The following is a 23,939-nucleotide window of genomic DNA, read 5'->3' on the forward strand; positions in this document are numbered from 1 at the left end:
TGTTGAGAAGAAAGCACATCATTAACATATATATGTGTATGTGCATGTTTCAACATAACTACTATCTAAAACCAAGTATAACATCATCAACTACTAAAATCTTTACTTGCAACAATTTTGAATTCAGTAACAAACAGATTTTAGATTTCAGTATTGTTATTAAATAGTTCTTAATACTAATTTAAAAAAAGAAAAAACGGAAGGAGATTTTCACTACAATGAGAAACATTAACAAGTATTTTTTACTTAAGACAATTTTTAGGTTTCTTGAAACCTCCTTTGCTGGAATTAGTTACTTCCACTGTCAGATTGACACAAATCAACAGTTGAACTGTGGCTGTAATTGAAACCTGGACAAAGCAAAGCTTGACAAGACATAAACACCTTCTAGTTCTGGAAAATTATTAAGTGGGTGTACACCAACAAGTAAATAAAAATTTATTACAACAAATCTGCATTAGTTACAACATATCTAACAGACCATGCCCACTTCTTTGTTGACAAAAGCCTTGTAATACATAAAGAAACTTTAATTACTGGGGAAATTAGAAGTATTTAAAATTTGTATGAATGTTCACGAAGATAATTTCAAAGAAAAAAATACAAGCAGCAGGTTTTTGATTTAGCCCAACTTGTTGACAGAGAACACCATTGTGACATGCCTTCCTAATGTAAATTTTACCATATGTACAGGTCTCACTAAGAATCCTTCCTGTACCTCATCCTCAAGAGATTAAAGAGTACCCCAATCTTCTCATCAAACTTGATGCCTAGGCAGTGCTTTTGAAGAGAAAACACACTTCAGGAATTTCACCCAGAAGAGCAGTGTCTAAATATACCACAATATATGTAGTTTCAACTGCCAAGGATTATTATTCTATAGAACTACAAATACCTACAACAAACCAAATCATATTTCAACAAAAAAGCCTGTGATTTTCTTGAACTTTCTGAAGCCAGAAACTAAATATACCTGAAAGTCAGATTGGGTACAAGTAAATAACATATTAATTTCTTACCTTTCAAGCTCACAAGTGCTTTTGCTGAAGAACCTGCAATATAGCAAAAAGTCCACATAAATCACAAACTATTTCAAACCATACACCCTATGCAGAGTCTACTCATTCTTAATTAATTCTCAGGCAGAAAGTGGAATTTAATATTAAAATCTTTCACCGATGAATGAGCAAACCCAGCACACCCTCCATGGCACCAAGCATAGAATTATGTGTTTATTATCAATAAATCTTGAAAGCATATTCACATTTTGGATTTTTCCTTTAATTTCAAGCCAACAAAACAACTCTGGATGTTAAACACTTGGGTTTAACACAGCAAATTCTCAACAGGCTTTATGTCCAAACTACATTCTCCCATGTGGCTGCTTGTTTGATGCAGCTGCAAATGCATTTTACAACTGACAAGAAAACTAATAAACACTTCTTTTTTTTTTTTTTTTTTTCCTACCAGTTCAAAACTCTTCAGTGCCCAAGATTTCCAGGAAAGGAGCAGTTTATGCTCAAAAGGAAGAATATGGAGAGCTAGTTGCCCCCTGGTGGTACCTCTGTTCAGAAAGGCAGCAGATTCAGACCTCAAATGCAGGCAGGATTGTTACTTTGCTCAAACTGTTAAAGTGTAATAAACACATTAAAAAAAAATAAAAAATCACTGCTCCCCTTCCACTGCATCTCTAGAACCTCTGCAATGCTCCTGGGCCAGGAAAATCGAAAGTGGGCCTGCCTACAGTGGGCCTTCATGCTCAGGAATTGCTCAAATGTGTCTCTAAGAACAAGCTGTTTGAAGCAACTGCATTAGCATAGGGCAATATATTTCTGCAGGACAATGCCTCCCCAGATTCATGCTTTTCTCCCAAATCAATTTTATCTTTCCAGCTCTGTTCCTGTGTGACAACCACTTTTCCTTCTTTCTCTGCTCTCTCCATCATCTTTGAAACTGCTGCTCCAAGAGCTTTCTGACACCAAAGCTCCAGAAATTTCTTGCAGCTGCCACTTATCTAGCTCCTTACCTCACTAACCTCACAGTGCCAGATACTTGCCTCTAAGAAAATACATTCCAGGAAGTATCACAGAGCCAAAAGAATTATTGTGCCTTTCCAGAAAACTGAACATTTAGGACTGGGCTGGGCCACAGAAGAGAATACAGGTGCAGCAACAGCAAAAATATCCCTAATCCCTTAGGTTTTCATCATAGTATTTTGTTTGCTGCCATCTTAATATGCCATCTGTTAAAAAACAAAATTTCAATACAAAAAAAAAAAAAAGGAAAATGAAACAAAGTTTTATTTCTTTCCCCCCAAAAGCTTAAATAAAACAGTTTAAGATATGAAATAGAACTAGCTTTGACTCACTGGGGGTTTAGAAATCTTCCACCCCAGTATCTCCCAAGTCGTTCAAATCTACAACAGCAACCACATCTGGGATTACATGTCAAAGCCACAGTGCCACACCTGGGCGATACGGTCACACCTCTTGCACATTTCCTACGTATCACATTTCTTGGGTTGGAGACCTATCAGTGACTGGTACAGAAACACGATTCTGTGATGATCTGAGTCACAGGGAATTCAGCTCTCAAAACTAAACTGTATGTTCAAGATATCACTATTTTTTTTTGCATTTTATGCTAAAAATCCAACACCACACACTGTGATTGCATAAATCCATGGATAGTCTGCTATCAGCCAAGAATGAACAGCTCTGAAAGGTAACATTAAGAACAGTGAAGAACTACTGCGTTCCAAATTTATGTAAGGGATGGTGGGAAATGTGTGCACGGGTAAGAACATGTCACTGGGGATGGAGACACAGGAGCAGGGTCATCAGGATTGTCAAATGAAGGAGATGCTGCCTTTGCAGAACAGATCACTATTCTGAGAGATCTCATCTGAACATACAAGCATGTCCCTCTTTTTCTCATTTTCTTGCTGATATGAATCAAGTTCAATCAAGCCAGTGAGTATGAGCACTGTTAACAATGGAAAAGAAACACTCAGCAAGAGGCAGCAAAGCTTTATCTGGGGCGGTGTCAATCTCACAGCAGAATTCCTGAAATGCTTTGTTAACTATGGGATGCTTCACCTGTGAGAGTGATGATGGGCCAGCAGAAGGTTACTGTGCTATTTCCTAGCTTTACAAGATTAGCACTCCAAAACAGCATTAGTTGCCAAGGAGCTTTCCACATGGGATAGTTAATCTTCCATAAATGCATGTTAGAATAGGGCTGCTCATTTGTTTTCACTTGACCTGTAATTAATGTATCCAGGGCATCTTTATTTAGGAATATAAGTGTCCAAATAAAATATTCCTGATCTATGGAAGTTCGAAAGTTAAATTAAACTATTTTACTGTAACAAAGTGCAGAAAATTAACATCAACACTTCTGTACCTTAAAGCTTTAGAATTCATGTAGGATACCAAAATGACAATGGAGATGTCCATAAGCTTCATTTTACCTCAAAAGTAAACAATATGACACAACAGGGCTTTTCTTATCAAGCTCTTCTATATTGATTTTAGGGGCTACTGGCAACAACACCAAACTCAAAGGAATATGGTACATCTCCCCAATTTTTCCATTCAATTGGGCAGTACTGTCAATACCACCAGGGCCACAAAACCAGAAACAAGAATCACGATCTAAGCAATATTGTGTTACAATAAAAATCAACCAACATTTAATAGAGATAGAAGCATTTCAAGAACTGTAAAAATGGCAAAGTGATGCAGGATAGATTAAGTTTATTAAAATTATACAAAACTTTACTTACAATAATGATTAGATTTACAATATAGTAGCCTCACACTAAATGCCAGTAATCTTGCATACTCCTATTCTGAATAACAAACATGGAATCACCGGCAGTCTTTTTAACCTGCATTTTAATTATAAACAGAGATTAAAGTAGAATACACATGCACACACTTGAATGTAAATATCTATTATGATGACACAGACTTAATTTCCAGAAACACTTAAAAAACAAATGGGTGGAAAGCAAGAAATAAGGCCTGTGAATCATGCAGGTTATTACAATTAAAATCTACTTCAAGCTCCTCCAGGTTCAGAGGATCTTGAAGGTGACTTTCCTAATACTGATAGTAAAAAAGCCCTCAACCTAGGGAGGAAGCACAGGCAGCTCAGCACAGCAGTGGCTCAGGAATCCAAAGGCCTTTCAGGAGGCTACACTAGCACACTGCTCAAGTGCAAACTGTACATTACCTTAGCTTTGTCTTACTATCCTACTGAGTAGCACTCTACGTATGTTGTTAATAAATTAATTACCTGAACACAGTGTTCACACTTGACTAAGTCTGTTGAATTAGGAAAAGATTCAGCAGAGATCTAGGAGATAAATTTCAAGATCTACAGACATGTCTTATTGTGAGGAAGTTAAGACACTCCAATCTTGTTCTTCCCAAAGAAGGTCAAGGTCTGCATTCACCACAAGTATCTACAAAGGAAGTTAATTCAGATGGGTAAACAGCTCTGCAGCTTTTTTTTTTTTTTAAGGAAAGGCATAACTAGACTTATTTTGTGAAAGATTACACTGGATAACTCAGGTTAGCAATGAATGCAAAGTTTAACAGATTTTATGTAACTATACCAAGAAAAAACATGTCGAGCTCCCTGTAACTCAAAATCTCAAGTTCAATACATTTTTAAAGAGCGAACTGTAGCTAAGAAGTAAGCTTGAAACTGATGCACAGAAATTCCAAATACAAGTATAGCAGCATGTTTAACGAAGAATCTAGGACGATTATAATGGCCTTTCCTGGTGTCTTAGGTTGCAATACAGGATATGACCAAAAGTATGCAACCTACCACCATCTGTTGAAGATGAGTGGGGCAGTGATCCTTATCTCCATGAGAGATATTCTCTGCTAATGGGCCATCTGTTAAAACCAGCTGGGGCAATCATCTTTATCTTTTCCACAATTCATCCTCCCTCCAGGAAGATATCACCTGCTCCTGGGCCATTCAGTCCCACTGCATGACTGATAAAATTCCATCATCCCACTGGGAGATGCTCCAGCCAGGGGAAGAGCCAAGCCTTTCCTACCTAGATAAAAATTACGGCACCTTTTAACTAGGTAAAACACTAAGGCAGCCTTTTTTCCACTGGACTCCAGAGGAAAACTGGACCTTTCCACATCATCCCTGGACCTTCAGAGGAAAACTGCACCTTCTACAGGAGCACTGCTTCAGCTGAACCACATCTGCCACTGCAGGAGGATGCAGCCACCATTGAATGGGACTGCTGCCAACACCCTGACTGACTGACAGGGTGTCAGGTTGTATTCTGACTCTGTCAGTGTTTTGGGTTTGCTCTTTGTAATACTGCATTTCTATTTTAATTTTCAGAGTAAAGAACTGTTATCCCTAATTCCCATATCTTTTCCTGAGAGCACCTTAATTTCAAAATTATAATAATTTGGAGGGAGGGGGTTTACATCCTCCATTTCAAAGAGAGGCTCCTGCCTTTCTTAGCAGATACCTGTTCTTCAAACCAGTACACCTGGCTCTAAAAAAAAAAAAAACATCCCAATGATTCTGTAAAATATGTGCACCACAGATATACAATAAAAATAACTGTGTTCTAGATTATGAGGTATTAAATAGTGTTATAACAGGAAGCTTATAAGTAAGAGTCAGGAATAAGTGTATTTATGTGTTTTGTAACACCTGCAAGAAATGATTTTCAGGAAGTCCAGATAAAAACCAAATTGATAAAAAGCTACTAAAGTTAAAATCACCCCAGGTCTGCCAAGTCTGGCATGACAAAGGCTCTGATATTTTCATGTCTGGCTGGCTTAGGAACCCACAGGCTGCAGCAGCAGTCAGTGTGGGTCCCTGCACATGGACAGCTCCTCCAGTCCTGAACTGCTGTTCCCTCTGAGCACACAGTCCCCAGGAATCCTTCCTCCTGCTCCCAGCTCAGGGGAGGACACACAGAGCATTGCAATAAAGAGAACTTCACCTCCTCTAGATGCCATATGAACTCAAAAGAGCATTTCTGGTGCAGATAGGCTTTGAGGTATGGGAGAAAAGTACAAAACCTTTTACCCTTTTCAAAAATAAAAGACAGGTTTAAGTTTAAAGACAAGCACCTACTGCCTCCCCTCATTTGAAAACACTGTATCTGAACAAAAGGGGAGGAGTTTGACCACAATTCAATATGGGCAGTTGAATGCCCTGATGAACATTCTCAGTACTAAGTGAAGTAAAGCAGTTTAAATGCAGCTTCTCAACTGCTGATTTGAAAACGTAAACAGGAACACACACACACTCATATTATGTTTGTGAAAGTGTTTTCATTTTAATAATGAATCTGTAACAGCTGATAATTTTGAAAATAAATGTTCCAAGTAACCACAGGGATGTTCTATAGCTACTGATTTCACTAATTGGTGGGACAAAGGGGCATATCCAAATCAATATAGAAAATTCTAGGATCCAGATAGCAATTACATGATGTAATGCCTTCCCTCTCCAGATCATTACACTATTTTGTCTAAATTTGCACAGGTGAGCAGTTATTTTAACATTGGCTGCATGACTACCTCAAAAACCTTTGTAATTAATCTATATTGCCAGCACTAAAAATGGTGTGACAGAAGAAACTCACGGAGAAGAAGGGAAAAAAAACCATGAGCCTTTATTATAGACTGAGTCATTAATCCTCCAAGAGATCATTCATCTACACAAGCACGGCACAAGTTGTTTCAGCAGAGGAAGCATCTCAAACAATTGGCCACTGCAAGGAAAGCTTATTCATGAGAACTCCAAAAGTAAAAAACACACATCAGAGGGAAAAGGGGCTTTGGGCAGTTTTTAAAGCTTCTCCCAAACTATGGGCTCACTGAAGAGGTAAATAAATAAATAAACAAACACTAACTTTTCACTTCAAGCATGAGTCAGTATTCTCATGCTATGAGCCCACTAATAAAATGACATACGTCTATTTCCAAATCCTAATTTAACCACTAGATGACGAAGTAGGTTTTCCAGTCATGTGAGCCCATCTACAGGACTTTTGTAGACAAGAACCACAATAACAAAGCTCTCTTCTTGACACTGTGTTCTCATAATGGACAATATGCTGATACCATGGTAACATACAATTTTAAAGGTAGGTAGAGCAAATAATCCCAAAAAATTATTAGTTGTGAGTACTGCATAGCAGCCACAAAGATAACCTTGAGCCTTCTTCCAAATACTGCAATCTCACACAGTTCTGCTGATTTTTTTGTCTCAAACATCCAGGCCACATCAGTGCTGGGCTCATGACCCCATGGGGCTGGAAAACAGAAGTATCAGAGGTGTGCCACAACCTGCTGCAGCTGTCTAGGAAAGCAGCAGAGCAGAGGACCCATGAACCACAGCAAAAGATTGGCTGGGGCCTAAAGACAACCATTTCTGCTTGAATTGCTGCCTTTATACTGCAGCCTCCTCCCATGTGATAAAAACCCATGCAGAAAGATCTTTATCCTGCTTCCCTTCTGCCTGTCTGAAACAGAAGCCCCTACGAACAGTACCAACCATGTCTACCAATACATGGTATTTGGCAAAAAATTTACTTCAGAATTTGTATTGTAGAAGTTGAACCCTGGCACCCATTACCCGTGGAGTCTGCCTTCCTTCTCCAATTCACCTGCCACTTGCTGGAGTTTGCCCACACACAGGGCAGGAATACTGCACTCCAGTGCCCTGATCCCTGAGTTATCACCCTCCTGTTAGAAATGGCATCTCCCTCTCCCTCTAACAGAGCAGATCCCAGCATCCTTATCCCTCAGATTTGCTTGTGCCAAAGGATGTACCAAGATGTGGCTTTGCCTGTGCTGCTCTCAGCAGAGCTCTGCCTCCAGCAGGACCAGGACAATCTTTAGTCACATCTGCACGTGCTGCCTGTTTTAGCAGAGCCTCACCTCAGCAGAAAGTTCATTTCACATCAGAGCCTCCCCTCAGCTTCACTGTACAAGCTTTAGAACTATGCAGCCCACAAATCAGATTGCTATTACCAGGAGCAGGAGACAGGGCAGCATTATGTATGCTCCAATACAATCCCTCTTCTGAGACACAGAGAAAAAGCCATCTGGTCTGCAGCACCAAGGCTGCCCACCATTTACCTCTACTGCAAAGTTACCAGGAGATAAGAAGAGGGAAAAAAAAGGCATTGACTAAAATTAGTCACTGATTGGGCACCAACCCAACAGCCTGCAGAAACAAATTTTTGTCTTCAAAATATAAATCAAATTATTAGTATTTGAAGTATTTCTGCAATTGGGACCTTTAATATTCTGGACTTTCTCAGCTAGAGGATTCTTCACCCGCATCCCAAATTATTATATGGCTCTCCCCTGGCAGCACTGGAAAGGCCTCAAACTACAAGAAATGCACGTGAACTCACACTCCATTTCAGGCTGTCAGCGTGAACCCTCTCACTGTTTTATATGGATAGAATAACAGCTTTAGAGATAAACTTTAGCAGATAAAACAAGCACGTATCCTGAGAGACAACTGTGCGCATTACATTCACCTCACTCCTGGGTTAAGGAACAGTCACTGCCCAGCTGCATTACAGAACCTGCCAGAGGGCAAGTAGGTGCTATTAGAATACTCTGGGGCAAATTCCACTTCATCAGATATCCAATCTGAAAGTAAAACTGTGTGGTTCTTACCATACAGCAAAATATCAGTTTTCTTGTCACCAATTGTGCTGTGTTTACCTATAATTCTTTTTATGTGAAAACTCAGGTATGGTCTGCTACTTTACTATAAACTATGTTGAAGAAAATTCACAGGGGTGATGCATTAGTTTCAAAGTCTCTTAGTCATGAGCTATTCAAACTTTTTTTGGAATTTATTTTTATACCATAAGAGTATTCCAAAACCAAGTTTGCAATGCTTACTGCTATTATCCTTTATATATTAAGCTGCAGACTGAGAGCTGTATGAAGTCAGCATTAACTTAGGACTAAGTTTACATTTTCATGTTAAGCATAAAACTGGAAATGAAAGAACTATGTGTGGCAGTAATTAGTGTAATTTGAAAACATCCAAAACTGGATAGAATAGGAATGGAAGCACAAGGTAGCCACTCCTTACACAGTTCTAGCAGTTCAGCAATGCTACAGAAAACATGAAGCTCCCTGTCTGATGAAAACCCCCTCAACTTGCACCAAACTTATATAAATACAAACTTTAAGGTCAAGGTCAGCACAGCAGAAGCTTACTGCCTTCACAACCAACCACATGGTGTCTGCTTCACCTGCCAAGCAGAGGCACTGCTGACAAGGGGCACCAGCATAGCCCAATCCTAAGGGAACCTGAGTCACATACTCTACTCTGGTACCTGCTACACGTGAATTGACAGACCTGTCAAACCTTCCTGATATCACTGCAGGCAATATAAAAGCAACAGAGGAGAAAAAGTTATTTTCCATACTTCACAATAATTACTTGAAACACACAAATTTTCTTTCTCTGGAAAATGGGCAAGGCAAATGGAGGAACAGTAACTTACATACTGCCCATTCTGGTGAATAGGGAAAGTTCATTTAATAAGCAATAAACTGCTGCTAATTATTAATTACAGTCGTGTCAATTGGTCCATGACTTGTATTAATCAGTTTCTAAACGCAGCACAGCTTCCATGACTGAGCTGCACCAAGCTGAGAGTGTCAGCTCTATCCATAATTTATGATGATCCTCCATAAATCTGTTCAGTTAACACAGTGACACCGGCCATGTGGGCACATTAACCAATTTTCCTCCTGACAGTTTTTGGAGCTGTAACAAAGACCCACACTGAGCAGCCAGAAGCAAGATTTCCATTCCAAGTCACCCCTTTTTGAGCATCTTTGGATATGGAAAGAGTTGGTATCTTGGTGAACTTGCATGGTGCTGAACTAAACAGTGCCACCAAAAGATGTCTGCCCCTCTGTGCACATCTATTGAAACTAGTTAGTGCTTGGCAGGAGTTCACATTTTCTAAGAGGACATATCAAGATGGCATCTAGACATGTTTTACACTGAATAATTTCCTCTTCTGTACCAGTCAAGTACTTTGTGCTGAATCCACATATACAGCTCCATGTCTGTTTTTTAGCTATAATAGGTTTTTATTAAATCCTTGTGCTCCTTGAAAACCACAACAACACAAACCCTATGGATATCACAGAATCAATAAGGTTAAAAAATACATCTAATACCACCGAGTCTTTTAAACAAACACCTTCATCTCAACCAGACCATGGCACTAATTGCCACATCCAGTCCTTAAACACCCCAGGGACAGCGACTCCACCACACCCCTGGGAAGTCCATTCCAATGTCCATCACCCTTTCAGCGACGAAATTCCTCCTAACGTTCAATCTCAACTTCCCTTGCTGAAGTTTGAGATTAGGCCAATCCCCACCTGGCTACATGCTCCTTTCAGAGTGTGATAAGGCCACTCCTGAGTCTCCTTTTCTCTAGGCTAAACACCAGCAACCCCCTCACCTGTTTTTCAAAAGAGTCACTCCAGCCCCATCCCCAGTTCCACTGCCCTTCTCTGGACTCTTTCCAGCACCTCAATGTCCCTCTAGCAGTGAGGGGCCCAGAACGGGCACAGCACTCGAGGTGCAGATACACAGAACTGCATGCATGAAAACATGTTTACATGCTGTCTTCTTGTACAGCCAGGCTCCTGCTGCTGACACACAACTGGGAGCTCTTCCTTGCGCATTCATCAGTGCCCCTTAGACACAGGGTGTGCACACCGTGACCCCCAGCCCTGCCGGGCTACCCGCACCTTGCAAGGTACGGGCTACGAATCCACGAGCCCTCCTTGCCCTCCCGGGCGCCAGCCGGGTCCGGAGCGCCGGGCAGCTCACCCTTCCCGGGGCCAGGACGCCGCTTCCCCCGCACTGCCCCGACCCCCGCGGGCAGGGCGGGCTGTCACTGCGCCCCGCCCGGCAGGTGCCGCCCGGGCGCGGCGGGGGCCCGGCCCCGGCACCCCCGAGGGCAGCGGGGGTCGCACCCTCGGGACGGAGCTCCCCGCCCGCCGCTCGGGCCGGGGCCTCGCCCGGGAGGGGCGGCGACGGCGGCGGCGGGGGGGTGGGGGGGGGCCGGGCCGGCCCGGTTGCCAGGGAGGAGGCTCGAGCGCCGGCCCCGCACAGCGCCCGCGGCGGGAGGGAAGAAGCGAAGCGGGGAGGCGGGCGGGCGGCGGGGCGCGGCGCGGGTGTCCCGCCGGGACGAGGGGGCGGCGGGAGCGGGGGCACCGGTCCCTACTCACTCTCGTCAGGCAGCTGATCCAGCTCCGCCATCTTGAACGAGCCGCGCCGCTTTTTCAAAGGCTGCCTGGCGCGGGGCATTCTGGGGGAGGAGACGGGGCCGGGCGCGCGGCGGGCGCGCGCGCGGGGCGGGGCCTCGGCCCGCGGGCCGTGAGGGGACGGGCGGCGGCGCTGCCGGGGGCAGGAACGGGAGCGGCGCCGTCCGGGAGCCCGGTGGGACCGCACTGCCGTAGTTCAGGAGTCGGAGTGGACATTATACCATTTCCAGTCTAGTTCCAGTTCCCTGCCGCTGGCTGAGGTGTCTTCCACTAAAACAAGTTGCTCAGAGACCCATCCAGACTGGCTTTGAACACCTCCAGAGCTGGGCTAGCCAGAGCTGCTCTGGGTGAGAACCTGTTCCAGTGTCTCACCACCCTCCCAGTAAGGAATTTTCCTAATATCTAACCTAATTGTCCCCTCTTCCAGTTTGTACCCATTACTCCTTGTCCTATCACTACCAGAGTTCCTGTCAGACTCCCTCTCCGGCTTCCTTACAGCTCCCCTTCAGATACTGGAAGGTTACCATGAGATCTTCACACAAACTTCTCCAGGCCTGAAGAGCCCCAACTTTCTCATCCTGTTGTCATGGTAGGTGCTCTTATCACCGCCATGGTCCTCCTCTGGACTTGCTCCAACAGTTCCCTGTCCTTATGCTGTGGGTGAGGGGGAATGGCTGATTGGCAGCTCAGGATGGGGGGGAAGGGGGTGGAGGTGTTTGCTATCACAAAGGGTCACCCCAAAGTTGGTGTGCTCACTTTGAGTCTTTGAAATAATCCCATTGTATTATATTCATTCTCCTTCACTGAGCAATAACTTTTTGCCAAACTGTGCCTATTTTCCTTGTCTCTTTTCATAAAGGACTGCAGAGGTGAGGCTCCGGGAGGGGTAAGGGATCACAACAACCCCAGCACAGCCAGCCCTGGCCCCGCTGTCACGGTCTGTGACACTCTGCCTCCTGGGAGTCTCAAGTTCTCACCTGTTCTCACCCAGTGCCAGGGAAAGCCAACAAATCCCAAACAGTGGGTGCTGATTGCCTAACAAGCACCTTATATTGTGCCCTGCCCTCTTCCATCTTACCCCTGAAAGCTTTCTTCAAGCAGCAGCAGTGGGGGTTTTTTGTGTTTTCTTAGATCTCTGCACCACAGTGAATTTTAAAGCTTCAGCATCAAGAAATATAAGCATGGAGATACCATGATGAACAAGTACCTTAACTGCCCATGAACCAAACTCTTTACATAGGTTTAGCTTTGACAACAGTATCTACTGCTTTTATAGCAACAAAAATTCCTTTTTTAAAATATATAAAATAAATATGAACATGCAAATTGAGCCTCAAAATAAACATATATCTTAGTCAAGGCTAAGTCTGTGTCACATGTTAAACATCTTGCCAAGAGCAGAGTGGTATAATGCAAAATGGATGCTATGCCTAGTTGTATGCAGCTCTTTTAAAGCACCTAGGTGAAACCAAAGATTCTACAAAATAGAGACTTTGTATCTTGGGACATGAATAGAGTTTGTGTTCTTAATTTTCTAATGAACTCAGCTGACTAGGCACTCTAGCAGGTTGAGAGGGGCAGGATATAGGTCATGTTATTAAACAATTTTAATTCATAAATAAATACAATCAGTGGTGCCCTTGTGCTCAAGGGGGAAAAAGCCAGTTTTTAAGCAAAGAAACAAACTGACTGAAATGCTTTAGAAGTTCCCCCCAGGGCTTTCTATGTACATTGTAGCAGAGCTAAAAAAAAGAAGGGGGAAAAAAAAAGAAAATACAAAGCCTAGCTTGCATTTCCAGCCCCCTTTTCAGGTCATTTTGAAAGGTTGTTTAAACAGCCTTCCCTCCCCTAGCCCCCAAAGGGCCTAGGGCACTGTAGTCAGAGCTTTCTGTACTGCACAGCTCCACAGAAAGCTGCTACAGCAGACAGTTGCAAAGCCCTGTAAGGGCACAAAACTAAAGAAACTAGTAATAAAACACAACTGAATAATAATCTGTGCTATTTCAAACACTGGCACATCCAAAACATAAAACCCTACACAATTTTTCTCTTTTAATTAAACACTTCCACCACCCAAAATGCCTAACGTGGACCAGACCTTCCAGGCTCAGTTAAACAACATGTTAATGACACCAATATTTCTCTGTATTTCAGCTGTGCCTCCCTTGTTCCAAGGGCTGTGTGGTAATGCTCAGCTAAGACTGGTGAGACTTCCTCAGTTGACAGAAGACACTGATCACCAGGGAGGTTTTTACTGCTGTGCTTTGTAAACCTTGTCATCAGGCCTGGCTGCACTGAAACCAGCATTGCCCAGAGCCACCCCGATGCTACAGCTTTTCCTGAGTCAGGGCTTTGCAAGGGAGGGATGAAAAGTGTTTTACAACACAATCACAGTTCGCAACAGTCCTCAAGAGTGTGAATTTCTACAAGGGAAAGAGGTAAAAGGAATAAAAGAACTTCAGTGTCTTTCAAGAAGTTTTAGTAGACTGCAAAAAAACTAGATGAAAAGGATGAGAGAGATTTTCCCCCTCCCTAAACATCTCCTGCCAATCACCTCAGAAATTCACAGGTGTGAAGGTAGAATTCAGCTCCCAACAGCAGGATGATTATTATTCCTTCATTTCATTCCAACAGCTGCACTTGGAAAATATTTCACAGAAGCCATTACCATTCACTATGTTGAAAGGGTAACAATCAACGCTGTATTATGATTCCTGGATAAAGGAGCTTTTACATCTTGGCCTTTAAGAATGCTGCAGTATCTCTGTGTTCTGGTTTTCAGTTTGTCCTGTGCTCACTGTTTCCACGTTACATAAATGTGACCCCATTGGACAAAGCCCCAGCCAGGGCTATTTGTCAGCAGCACACAAACACACAATGTTTTCAGTGCATCCTTTTACCATTCTGGCAAATTTACAGTTTGCACTTGGGCAAAGTGGAAATGACACAACTCTTCTGACAGACGGGCAGGGTGACTGAAAACATCCTCGTTTGCTGCCAACAACCTGCCTTAGGTGCTGCTGACTCACCTGCTTGGCACAGCTGGAGGGAGGTCTCAAACTGGCTGCACTGCTGCCATTCGCTCTCCCAGGGTCACGTTAGGCAACTGCTCCTAATGGCGTGTGCTGAAATGCAGCAGAGAGCACTGCCACGCTCCCACTGCTCCTCAGCTGCTGCAGGTGATACTAAGACATGGTTACTCCACCTACTGAGCAATGCATTCAGGGTCTCCTCAGCAGAGAGCAGGTAGTGCTGTGTCCATGGGACAGGAACAGCCATGCTGTCATCTTCTCATCTCCCCTAGGCAGGCCCTGGCCATAGGAAGAAAAGCACAGACAGCTGGCAGAAGAGTGCTCTTTAGTCACTGAACCACCTTCTTGTGAAGTCTGAATCCTGCTGCATTAATCACATTACGAAATTAGACTCTTTAACAAGGGGGTGGGGGAAGCAGTAGTTTCCCCTTTGAGTTGCTGGGAAGTCATTCCTTCTCACCTTCCTGTCCCTGTGCCTTCTGTGGAAGTGATCTGCAATGCCCACAACAGGCTCACATGCTACTTTCACACCAGAAAAAATGAAAATCATCACAGCAACTCATCTTGGCTGGGATCTACATCTGCATTTCTTCTCACAAGTACCACTTCATCTCCAAAATGACCATTTCTGGAGAAGCAGCCTGGCATTAATTTTCAAGTGGAAGCACACACAAGGTCTTGTTTAGATGCATGTACTCCACAACAGTGGAGTATTTTCCACAACAGTGGAAACTATTTTTATGGGCATAACAGGAGTGTGAGTATAATGGACTAAGTTAGGGGCCTCAACACATACATAAAAGTAATTCAGGCAAAACACTGAGTGGGATATAAATTGGCTGCAATAACACTTCAGCAGACAATTATGTCATTATGTCCCAGGAATTCACACAGTGAGGTCTGTTAACAGTCTCCCAGAAAGCAGGCTGAAGCAGAGACCTCAGTAGTTACAAATGCTGCAGGCCTCATTTAAGACTAGGGGTACAATTCTTTATGGCATTGATAAAGTTTCACGTGTCCAGAAGTCTTTTTCATACAGAAATTATTTGTTTGGGGGTTCCCCTTCAGCTTTCCTTTGATCAAAAACTGAAGCGGGGGGAAGGGGCAGAATATCACTGTTCTATGGCTAAAGTACCAGGATGGGCAACTTGTGCTCTGATCTTTTTTCTGAGACATTTTTTTCCTGCATGAACTCAGGCAAGTCACAAAGAATTTACACTGACTGCCAATCATTAAGCCTAGGCTGGCTTCCTTCAATTAACTGCACGGACTATCTTAATGTCTGTGAGCCATTGTACGACAGAGCCTGCAGCCATGCTAAATAAAGATAAAATGGTTAAATATTTATAAATTGATGCTTTTGGTAGTTTAACGTTTAGATCAGAAGCCATTCCTCAACATGCCTCCCCTGAAAAAAGCACAGGATGTCATGGGACCTAAAGTCTTGACAAGTCGTTCCTTTCAAGTGCTTTTGACAGAAATGGGTCTGCCTATTCATCCAGCTGTGCTCTGTGCTCCTACTCCCAAAGCAGTGCCTTCAGTGATTGTCACCATGCTGCTCTTCCCAACCTGGCCCTGGGGAGAGGCTGTCCATCCACTGGGTCTGGCAGCACAGCTTCCAGGAGAGAGGATCTGCTCTGTGCTTGGACAAGCTGGCAGCAGAAGCAGCGCCTGGATTGACATCAAATTTCACTGCAGGTCACGGTCACAGGGCTCTCCTACAGTCCCCAAAGGGCACCTGCTGCCTCTTCAGAAAGTCCTTTTTCAGAAAGTATCTTCTTCTGCTGCATTTGCGAGGTTAGGGACAGCTTGGAATGTACTTGCTTGTGCTGCAATTATAACTGAGCACTACATACACAGCACAAAGCACTCCTTGTGCTGCTTGGCTTGGAGAAACAGGAACTTTCAGCCACCTCTACTACAGGTGACAGAGGGAGCATCAAAAGCTGCTGCCTTCAACTCCTGGTCCCAAAATGAACTGTAAACTGCTTTTTTAGAGGGGGCAAAATAATCTATCTCATAACTAAATTGAACAAGTTCTTGTGTTCTCTATCAGAGACTGACAAGATTATACTTATGTGACTGACCAAAAGGGTTTTTTGGAAGCAAAACAATGATGAGCCACTGGTTAAGCTACTTAAGAGGCAGAAGACAGGCTACTCTCTTCACTTTCTCTTAAAATCCATTATCACCAACCTCAATTTTTTTTGTTCAGCTGTCCTCAAGCCAAACAACTTACACAGTCCTACTACATTTCATTCTCCCCTGACAGTAGCTTTGTTTTCCATCTATCACTCTTCATCCTCCTCTCCTTCAGGGGTCCTAGAAAGACCTGCACAATTATCAGCAACTTTGGCTTTATCTCCTTTTACAAAAGGGCCTGGGACACAACATTTTAGGAAATAGGTCTGCAGTTTCCACACAGGTTACTGAAGACTGAAGCCACAATCATCAAAATGAGCTTGAACTGTCCCCTTCTTGGGAATCAGCCATCACTTTCCCCAATACCTCAAGGAAATCAGCAATTTTTGAAGAGCACTATCTGATGTTGCTCTGTGGCTAAGTACTCCCATATTGCTCAGTGACTAACTAAAAGTGAGAAGTAACAAACATCATGAAACACTGAAATTATTGGTTTGTATTGATGTTTGGAGACAGGGATTTCATGACCACTGACCTCATTCCAGGTCTTGATGAATGAATCTTGAGCCCTAACTCAACTTACAGCTTTCTTAGGACGTGAGTCTACAACAACCAACTTACATCATGTTAAAGGTAGGTATTTAAAGGAGGTTTATTTGGGCTAATACTAAATTCAAACAGCCACAAGCTTGTTTTCCATGTTTACCACACCAACTGTTGACAGATGAAATCTCAGTGTAAAGTCCAAATTTTAATTTCACCATAACTTCCTGAAACATGACTACAGATTTCAATATTTGGCATTCGATCCTTGAGAGAGATACCATGTTTAAGAACATTCTACCAAATACATTTAAATTATGACTCAAACCCAAAACAATTTGGAAGTTTTGAAACAAAGCTGTTGGTATGAAATTAGCTTTTATTTTTTTTTACCTCAAAATAAATGCACATTTATCGTTTAATCAAGTGAAAACTGAGAAAGAGTACCTTAAACAAGGGGAAACCTTAACAGAGCAAGTATCACAAACGTGCTCAAGTTCCTTCTCCTGCTCTTGCCCAGCTCTGTTTGGCTAAGAACACCAGATTAATTTCCTTTTTTCTTTCTTGTCAGTTTGGTCAATGAAAAGAAACACTTAAAAGCACCAGAATTAGAAGTGGTATAAAACAAAACCAGGTACTCATTCTCATCAGAATTCAGGTCCATGTACTGCCACACTTTTTATATAAAACTTTCACTAAGTGTTGTACTAAATAGGATTTAGTAATTTTTTCTGCAGTTTAGCTCTTGATATCTTGGTAAGAGAAGTCAATGCATAAGCATGTCAGAAGTCAACGCTATAGTGTAACTACAATATAACTCTAACAGGGCTTCTAAATACTCAGTTCACCAGAGTGATGTCTTATAGTTGAATTTCAGTTTCAACAGGTACTTCAGATTTACCTGAGCAACGTCATACACAATATATCTGGGAAGAATGTTAAGGAATAGTAACAGCAGTCAATACTAATGACACAGAAAAACCTCAAAACACAGTGAACTTCATCTCTGGACTTAAGTTACCCACAGATGCCTGTGTGATTTACCAGTTCTAAGAGCTCAAAGCATGAAGCTTTAAATCTGACTTTTCCATGAAGCTGAAAATGTTTATCCAATAGTTAGGAATAAGCAATTAAGTCGTGGAGAATAGTGCAGCAGGAATCTTGAGTGACAGGCAGGTGAACTGACTTAGATACGGGGCTGTGGCTCCTGAAAATTATTTTCTGTCAGAGTAACACACATCTCTCTTGTTATCTAAGCAGAGGAGTCATGTAGCTTAAACTGAGAGCTACAGTTTCAGCATTTACAATTATAATTGCAGTTCTATTGCTACCTTCCAGCACAAAGTCATTAATGCCCGCTTAATTTCTCACTTAAAAACCCAAACTGGAATCACAGAGAAGAGCTCTACAATGATTGTGTTTGCACATTCTTATTTTTTCCAGAGACAGTGCCAGCTCATCTATTTGTTTCACAGTGCTTTAGGCCTCAAACTTATCTCTAATCCCAAAGTGTAAAAAAAAAAAAAAAATACACATCATATTACCTCAACTAGCTAATACCAACTGTATTATAGCTCATCATATGACAGATGGTGTATTTAAGAATACTCAAGATTAAACCAGTATTGCCATGAGTTGTGCTGCCTAGACTCCTTGTAGGAAGCAAACAGCTAACCAAGGCCAAAGGCAGTTTCTACAAACCCAAAGACTGCATTACTGGGTTACCTACTTCACTGGCAGTGAAGAGAGTAAGCTGGACCTTAGTCATCACTTACTTGGTATTCTCATGACCTCTTGTGGATTTAAAGCACTAATTGATTTGCAAAGAGAGACTTAATGGCAACATCTCTGATGGGCATTTGAGGCTTACCTCAACACTTGCAGAGGTCTGGGGAACACAGAAGATGTGCTGGGAGACCACAAGAGCACAGAGCTGCCTCCTCCACCTCCTCCTGGCCAAGCTGGCCTACCATAGCACCATGGGGGAGAAACCAGACTGGAAGGGTGAGAAACCACAGGCTGCATTCCCCTCCTCCTGTCCTGGCACATCCTGGGCAAGACACTACAGTTTTGCCTGACCACTCCAGTAACTTTTGGTATGGTTCCTGTTGGGGAACAGCTATTGATACATGTATTGTCCTTTTTTTTGCAGAATGACAATTTAAGGGCAACAACTGTAAAATCATCCCCCTTGCAGGAGAGATTGTCTGCAAATATTCCCCAAAACAGATTTAAACCAAACCAAACACAGTGAGGCAAAACTCCTAAGTGGCCTTAGTGAGGTCCTGCAAATGCAGTGACACTCAAACACCATGTGCAGCCAACGTAACAGCAAAGGATACTCATTATACAGAAGACAGGTATCATTGATTCCTGTGGAGATCCCATTCCCTAAGGGAACCTCTACATCACCAAGGGTGGTAGTGGCTGTGGGATCAGGCGCGGTTTTGCCCAAGCCTAGAAAGGGAAAACAACATTAGTTACAAATCTAAGAGGCAAACACAGACTTTGCACAAAAAAAAACAATCCAGCCAGCCAAATACTACTTCACATATACTTTCAAATCAAGTATAGAGGTATCTTCAACAAAACACAAAGAATACACTCTGTTTATTCAATTCAGCATCACCATATTTATGGCAGTTGCACTCTGCTACATTAAAAATGAGAATTTTAGACTTTCAACTGTTAATTGTCTAATCTGTAGGATCAAAGCTAAACCAGAACAGATTTGTAGCTCTCATATCCTAACTCCATTAGTGAAAGCATGCACATTGCAGCATTTTCAGAAAGTACAACAAACCAATTCTTATTCCCATTAGAATTTTCAATATAAATATGATTTGACATCCTTAAGAACGTGAGTAGTATGTATAGAAAAAGGTACAAAATCACTTTTTATTCTATTTTAGGCAACCTATTTTTTAAACCTCTCAAAATGAATAGTTTCAGATAAGTCACTCATTACTGAAGATACTGTTCTTCACTCTCCTATCTTGGTACTAAAGACAGTCATGATTACCATTTCTTTTGCTTGAATTAGACAGCCAAGTCTTTTCTCTCATCCTTCTTTTTCAATATATGACACTTTTTGTAGATTGAAATGTAATGAGAGCAGCTGTTCCATCTGAACTTTTATTCCTAGCTTTTCCCTTCTGTCCAAGCTTCTAAGCCAATTTGAAATCTAAACAATTACCCTTCTGATCTATTCACCTCTCTTCTAAAATACAGGGTTGTTATGATGAAAGCGAGTAAGAAGTTGGAGAATGTACTTTATATTTTTTCCAGTGTAAAATCAAATAGAAGTTTCCTCCTGAACTTCAGCACCTTCAGTCTTAACACTCTGAGCATATTAACTTGCTTCTTAAAACACCACATATACATCCTGATGCAACTAAAAGGGAACATCATCCAATTTCTTAATGGAATTACAGATAAGAAGTGACTATAGCTGTCTTTGCTAAGCAGAGCACCACAACCAAGTCTGCCATGAATTACAGATTTCCAATGACAACTGCAAATGCTTACCTTTGACACTATGTTTTCCCTTGGGCAATTTTGTGATGTGGGAAGCATTCTTTAGTTCATACCTGGACAGCACAAAGAGCACACAATAGCACTTTACATTCGTCTTAAACTATCTTAATGAAAAGAAAATCAAGAATTTTTCAGGTTTTGGTTTATGATGAGTTAATGTAAAGTTAATCTAAATTCTAGTCTTCTGGAACTCAACAGCCCTTTTTTGTCTTGGCTACTAATTTTAATGATGCTAGCTTTTTGTAGAAGATGCAGCTAAACCTGCAATAGCTCTTATTTAAAAAAAAAAAACCAGATCTTGTTTCTGAAGAAAAAAACTGTGCTTTTTCTTCACACTGAGGAGAAGGCCTGCAATCTTAGCATCATCTTCTATGAGGATGTATTAAGCACATTTGGCAGATACTCTTCATAAGTTACGTACATATTTCCAAGGGCAACTTCTCCCAGAAGCACTAAACCTATGGGATCAGCTTGAGATGTGTGACAGTAGTTTGCACTCTTGGACACCATGTCTGCAAAATAGATGCCCTTCCCGAACATGTAGCCGGTCTGCAAGAAGGAAATAAATAAATAAATGAATAAATAAGATTGGGGTATTAAAATAACACAAAGGCAGCCTTGAATCCACCTGTCTGGGCTCCCAGGAGAGCAAAGCTGCGACTCAAGCTCTTGTGGACACCAATGAGCAACCCCCTTGTGGGACACGATGTTGTCTACATGGTGGCAGAAAACACAGGGCCCTTCCCACACAGAAATTCCCTTGTTTAGACTGTCCCTGACTGTGGCCACCTGTGGGCACAGGACTGTAGGCAGCCAGAGAAGCTACTTCACCTACCACAGGAGCTTCAGGCGGAGCTATCCGCAGACCCTGCGAGAGGATCCCGGCGAAGTTGGTGGTGCGGGAGCCGTGCCACAGCAGCTGGCGGTTGTGGAGCTGCTTGAAGGGCTTGTAACGCTGGCTCTCCCCCTCACGCTCAATCCTGAAGATCTGCAGTTTAGGAGACGACAGGGCAAAAAGAATAACCAAGCAAATAAACCATTACCTTCATGCAACTCATCAGAGGGGAGAAAAAAAAAAAAATCATCCAATCTGCAATGCACATTGATCTGCTAGGGAAATTGATTGGGATGGGTTTCAGTGTTTGTAATTGGCTGTGTCATGCTGGCAAAAAAGATGAAGCAGCAATCACACAGTACTTGTTATTGATTACTTCTCCACCTTTTCTTCTGCATTTTCATGAGCCTCTATTTTTCTGAAAAAATCATTCAATGAACTAAGGCTCAATTTCAGATGATTACTCCTCCACCTACCCTTTGAGACAAATTAAATTAAAATAAAAATACCAAAGCAAAAACACCTCATTAGATTTATCTCTGCCTAGACTTTTGCTATTCTAATTAGAAGAAAATGTTCTATCAAATCATCCCTTCATCAGAGAAAACTGGGTAAGCTACTCAAAAATATAAGGCAATTGCAACCAGGCAAGTCAGCTTAGGAGAGTTCATCTTCCCAAAGATAAACCCCAGCATTGCCCAGCTTACTTCCACGACTTTGAGGTCATATGCGTTGTGTGTAGCAGCATGAGTGTTCTTCACATATTGTTTGATAATCTTGGCTTCTTCTGAATCTTTGTCAACAACCTGCAAAGAGGCAAATGAGAAGCTTCCTCAGCACACACACTAACAGCCAACTTATGACAACACCCACCCTATGTCTGCAACTGCCTCCTTTAAACCTCCTCAACCATTTAAGTAGAAATACATTCCTAGCTGGAGAAGATGCACAGATATACAGACAGCCACAGAATGTCTGAGACAATGCTGGAAATTGAGATGGTTTTCAATTCCACTACTCAAAGAAGGTAGGACTGAATCCAGTTCAGCTTTCAACACCCCCAAGAATAGAGCCTCCATGGCCTCTCTGGGCAACCTTTTCCAGTGTTTGATCACTGTCAGAGTAAACAAATTTAAAAAACCTAAACAAACAACATAAACAAAAGCTTTTTCTTTTGTTTAAGCACTAATTCCTGTATTTCAATTTATGCCCATTGCCTCTTGTCACTGGAAACCACTGAGGAAAGTCTGCCTCTGTCTTCTTTCCTTCTTTCTCCCATTAGGTATTCCTAGATATTGATACAATATCCCTTGAGCTTTCTTTTCTCCAGGTCAAAAACAGGTCAGCTCTTTCTCCATCTCCTTGAACACATGCTCCAGTTCCTTAAGCCATCTCAGTGCCATACATCTGTCCAGTCACAGTTTGGGTGATTTATTTTACTCCAAACTAACAGGATATCAGCTCGTATTCATAGTCACTCATTGCTGTTTACTTCCTTTACCTTAATATCTGTTTTAAGTTTTTCATAGTTGATGTCAATTGGGTCTTTATCTCCATCTTCATTTCCACCTCTGAGAAGGCTGTAAGCAACCTCGATATCAAGCAAGTTGTCCAACATCTGCACTTTAGCCTGAAGAATTGAAACAGGTTATGTTACTTAGGCCTTTGACATGTTCAGAGTAAGTCTGGGATATCCCAAATTAAAAAAACTGTATGACAATCACTGGCCACGTGGTGCCATCTAATAATGCAACAACACTGTCTTTAAATATATATACACACCCAAGCATATTAAAATATACACACATATATCTACATAATATCTCTATCTTCAAATACCTTATGCATATAATTATTTACACACATACATGCACATAAACAAACAAAGATATTCTGAAGAAAAACAAGTTTAACCTCATGAAAGCATGAGGTTAAACTTGTTTTTCTTCAGATTATCTATTTGCTTCTGAGGTTTTAACACTTACTTTACCTCTGCTTTTACAAGGTTAAGCAAGTGTTAAACCTCACATATTCTCTGTTAGATGTCTGACATCAAGACCTGTTGCCTGCAAACAACATTTTCCAACATTTGCAAAAACCAGTTTCTAGTCAGTACCTGAATGTATTCCAAGTTATTTAGGAGAGGTGGCTTCTTCATCCCAAAGTCATGAGGTATCAGTGTATAAAAGCGGTTGGAGAGGTCCAAAATCTGGGATTCTGAACCACTGTCAGAAACTGCCTAGATGAGACAACAAGCACCAAGAAAATTACTGAGTAAGACTAAGTCTCCATTGCAATAAAAACACACAAGACATTTAAGGAGCAACACAGGAGCAGCAATGCAAACAGTGCTTATGCTGAAACTCTCACAGGACTTAAAAGAGCAATTCTGTTTAATTGTCTTGTGTGTAGCAAGTCACTGTGTTTGCACAGAAGTATACAGAGTTGTATATGAGAAAAATTCAATGGGGATTATGTTTCTGGAGGGCAAAATAAAGTCTTCAGGATATATAAGTG

At 41.9% G+C, this 23,939-nt stretch overlaps 2 protein-coding genes across 2 annotated transcripts in view; both read right to left on the minus strand.

Moving 5' to 3' along the window:
* LIN9 (lin-9 DREAM MuvB core complex component) overlaps window positions 1-11,376 on the minus strand; it is a 39,821-nt gene extending 28,445 nt beyond the window's left edge. Inside the window, exons 1-2 of the mRNA XM_056488494.1 lie at window positions 11,298-11,376; window positions 1,020-1,052 (exon numbers count right to left, since the gene is read on the minus strand). Coding sequence (XP_056344469.1) covers window positions 1,020-1,052; window positions 11,298-11,376 — 112 coding nt within the window. The remainder of the gene's footprint in view (window positions 1-1,019; window positions 1,053-11,297) is intronic.
* Window positions 11,377-17,409: 6,033 nt separating this feature from the next.
* Window positions 17,410-23,939, minus strand: part of PARP1 (poly(ADP-ribose) polymerase 1) — a 32,513-nt gene continuing 25,983 nt past the window's right edge. The window contains exons 16-23 of the mRNA XM_056486213.1: window positions 23,539-23,661; window positions 22,924-23,052; window positions 22,130-22,228; window positions 21,423-21,575; window positions 21,009-21,136; window positions 20,579-20,640; window positions 19,393-19,507; window positions 17,410-17,976 (exon numbers count right to left, since the gene is read on the minus strand). Coding sequence (XP_056342188.1) covers window positions 17,895-17,976; window positions 19,393-19,507; window positions 20,579-20,640; window positions 21,009-21,136; window positions 21,423-21,575; window positions 22,130-22,228; window positions 22,924-23,052; window positions 23,539-23,661 — 891 coding nt within the window. The 3' untranslated portion in view covers window positions 17,410-17,894. The remainder of the gene's footprint in view (window positions 17,977-19,392; window positions 19,508-20,578; window positions 20,641-21,008; window positions 21,137-21,422; window positions 21,576-22,129; window positions 22,229-22,923; window positions 23,053-23,538; window positions 23,662-23,939) is intronic.

This window comes from Oenanthe melanoleuca, chromosome 3, assembly GCF_029582105.1.
Source record: "Oenanthe melanoleuca isolate GR-GAL-2019-014 chromosome 3, OMel1.0, whole genome shotgun sequence".
Classification (NCBI taxonomy): domain Eukaryota; kingdom Metazoa; phylum Chordata; class Aves; order Passeriformes; family Muscicapidae; genus Oenanthe; species Oenanthe melanoleuca.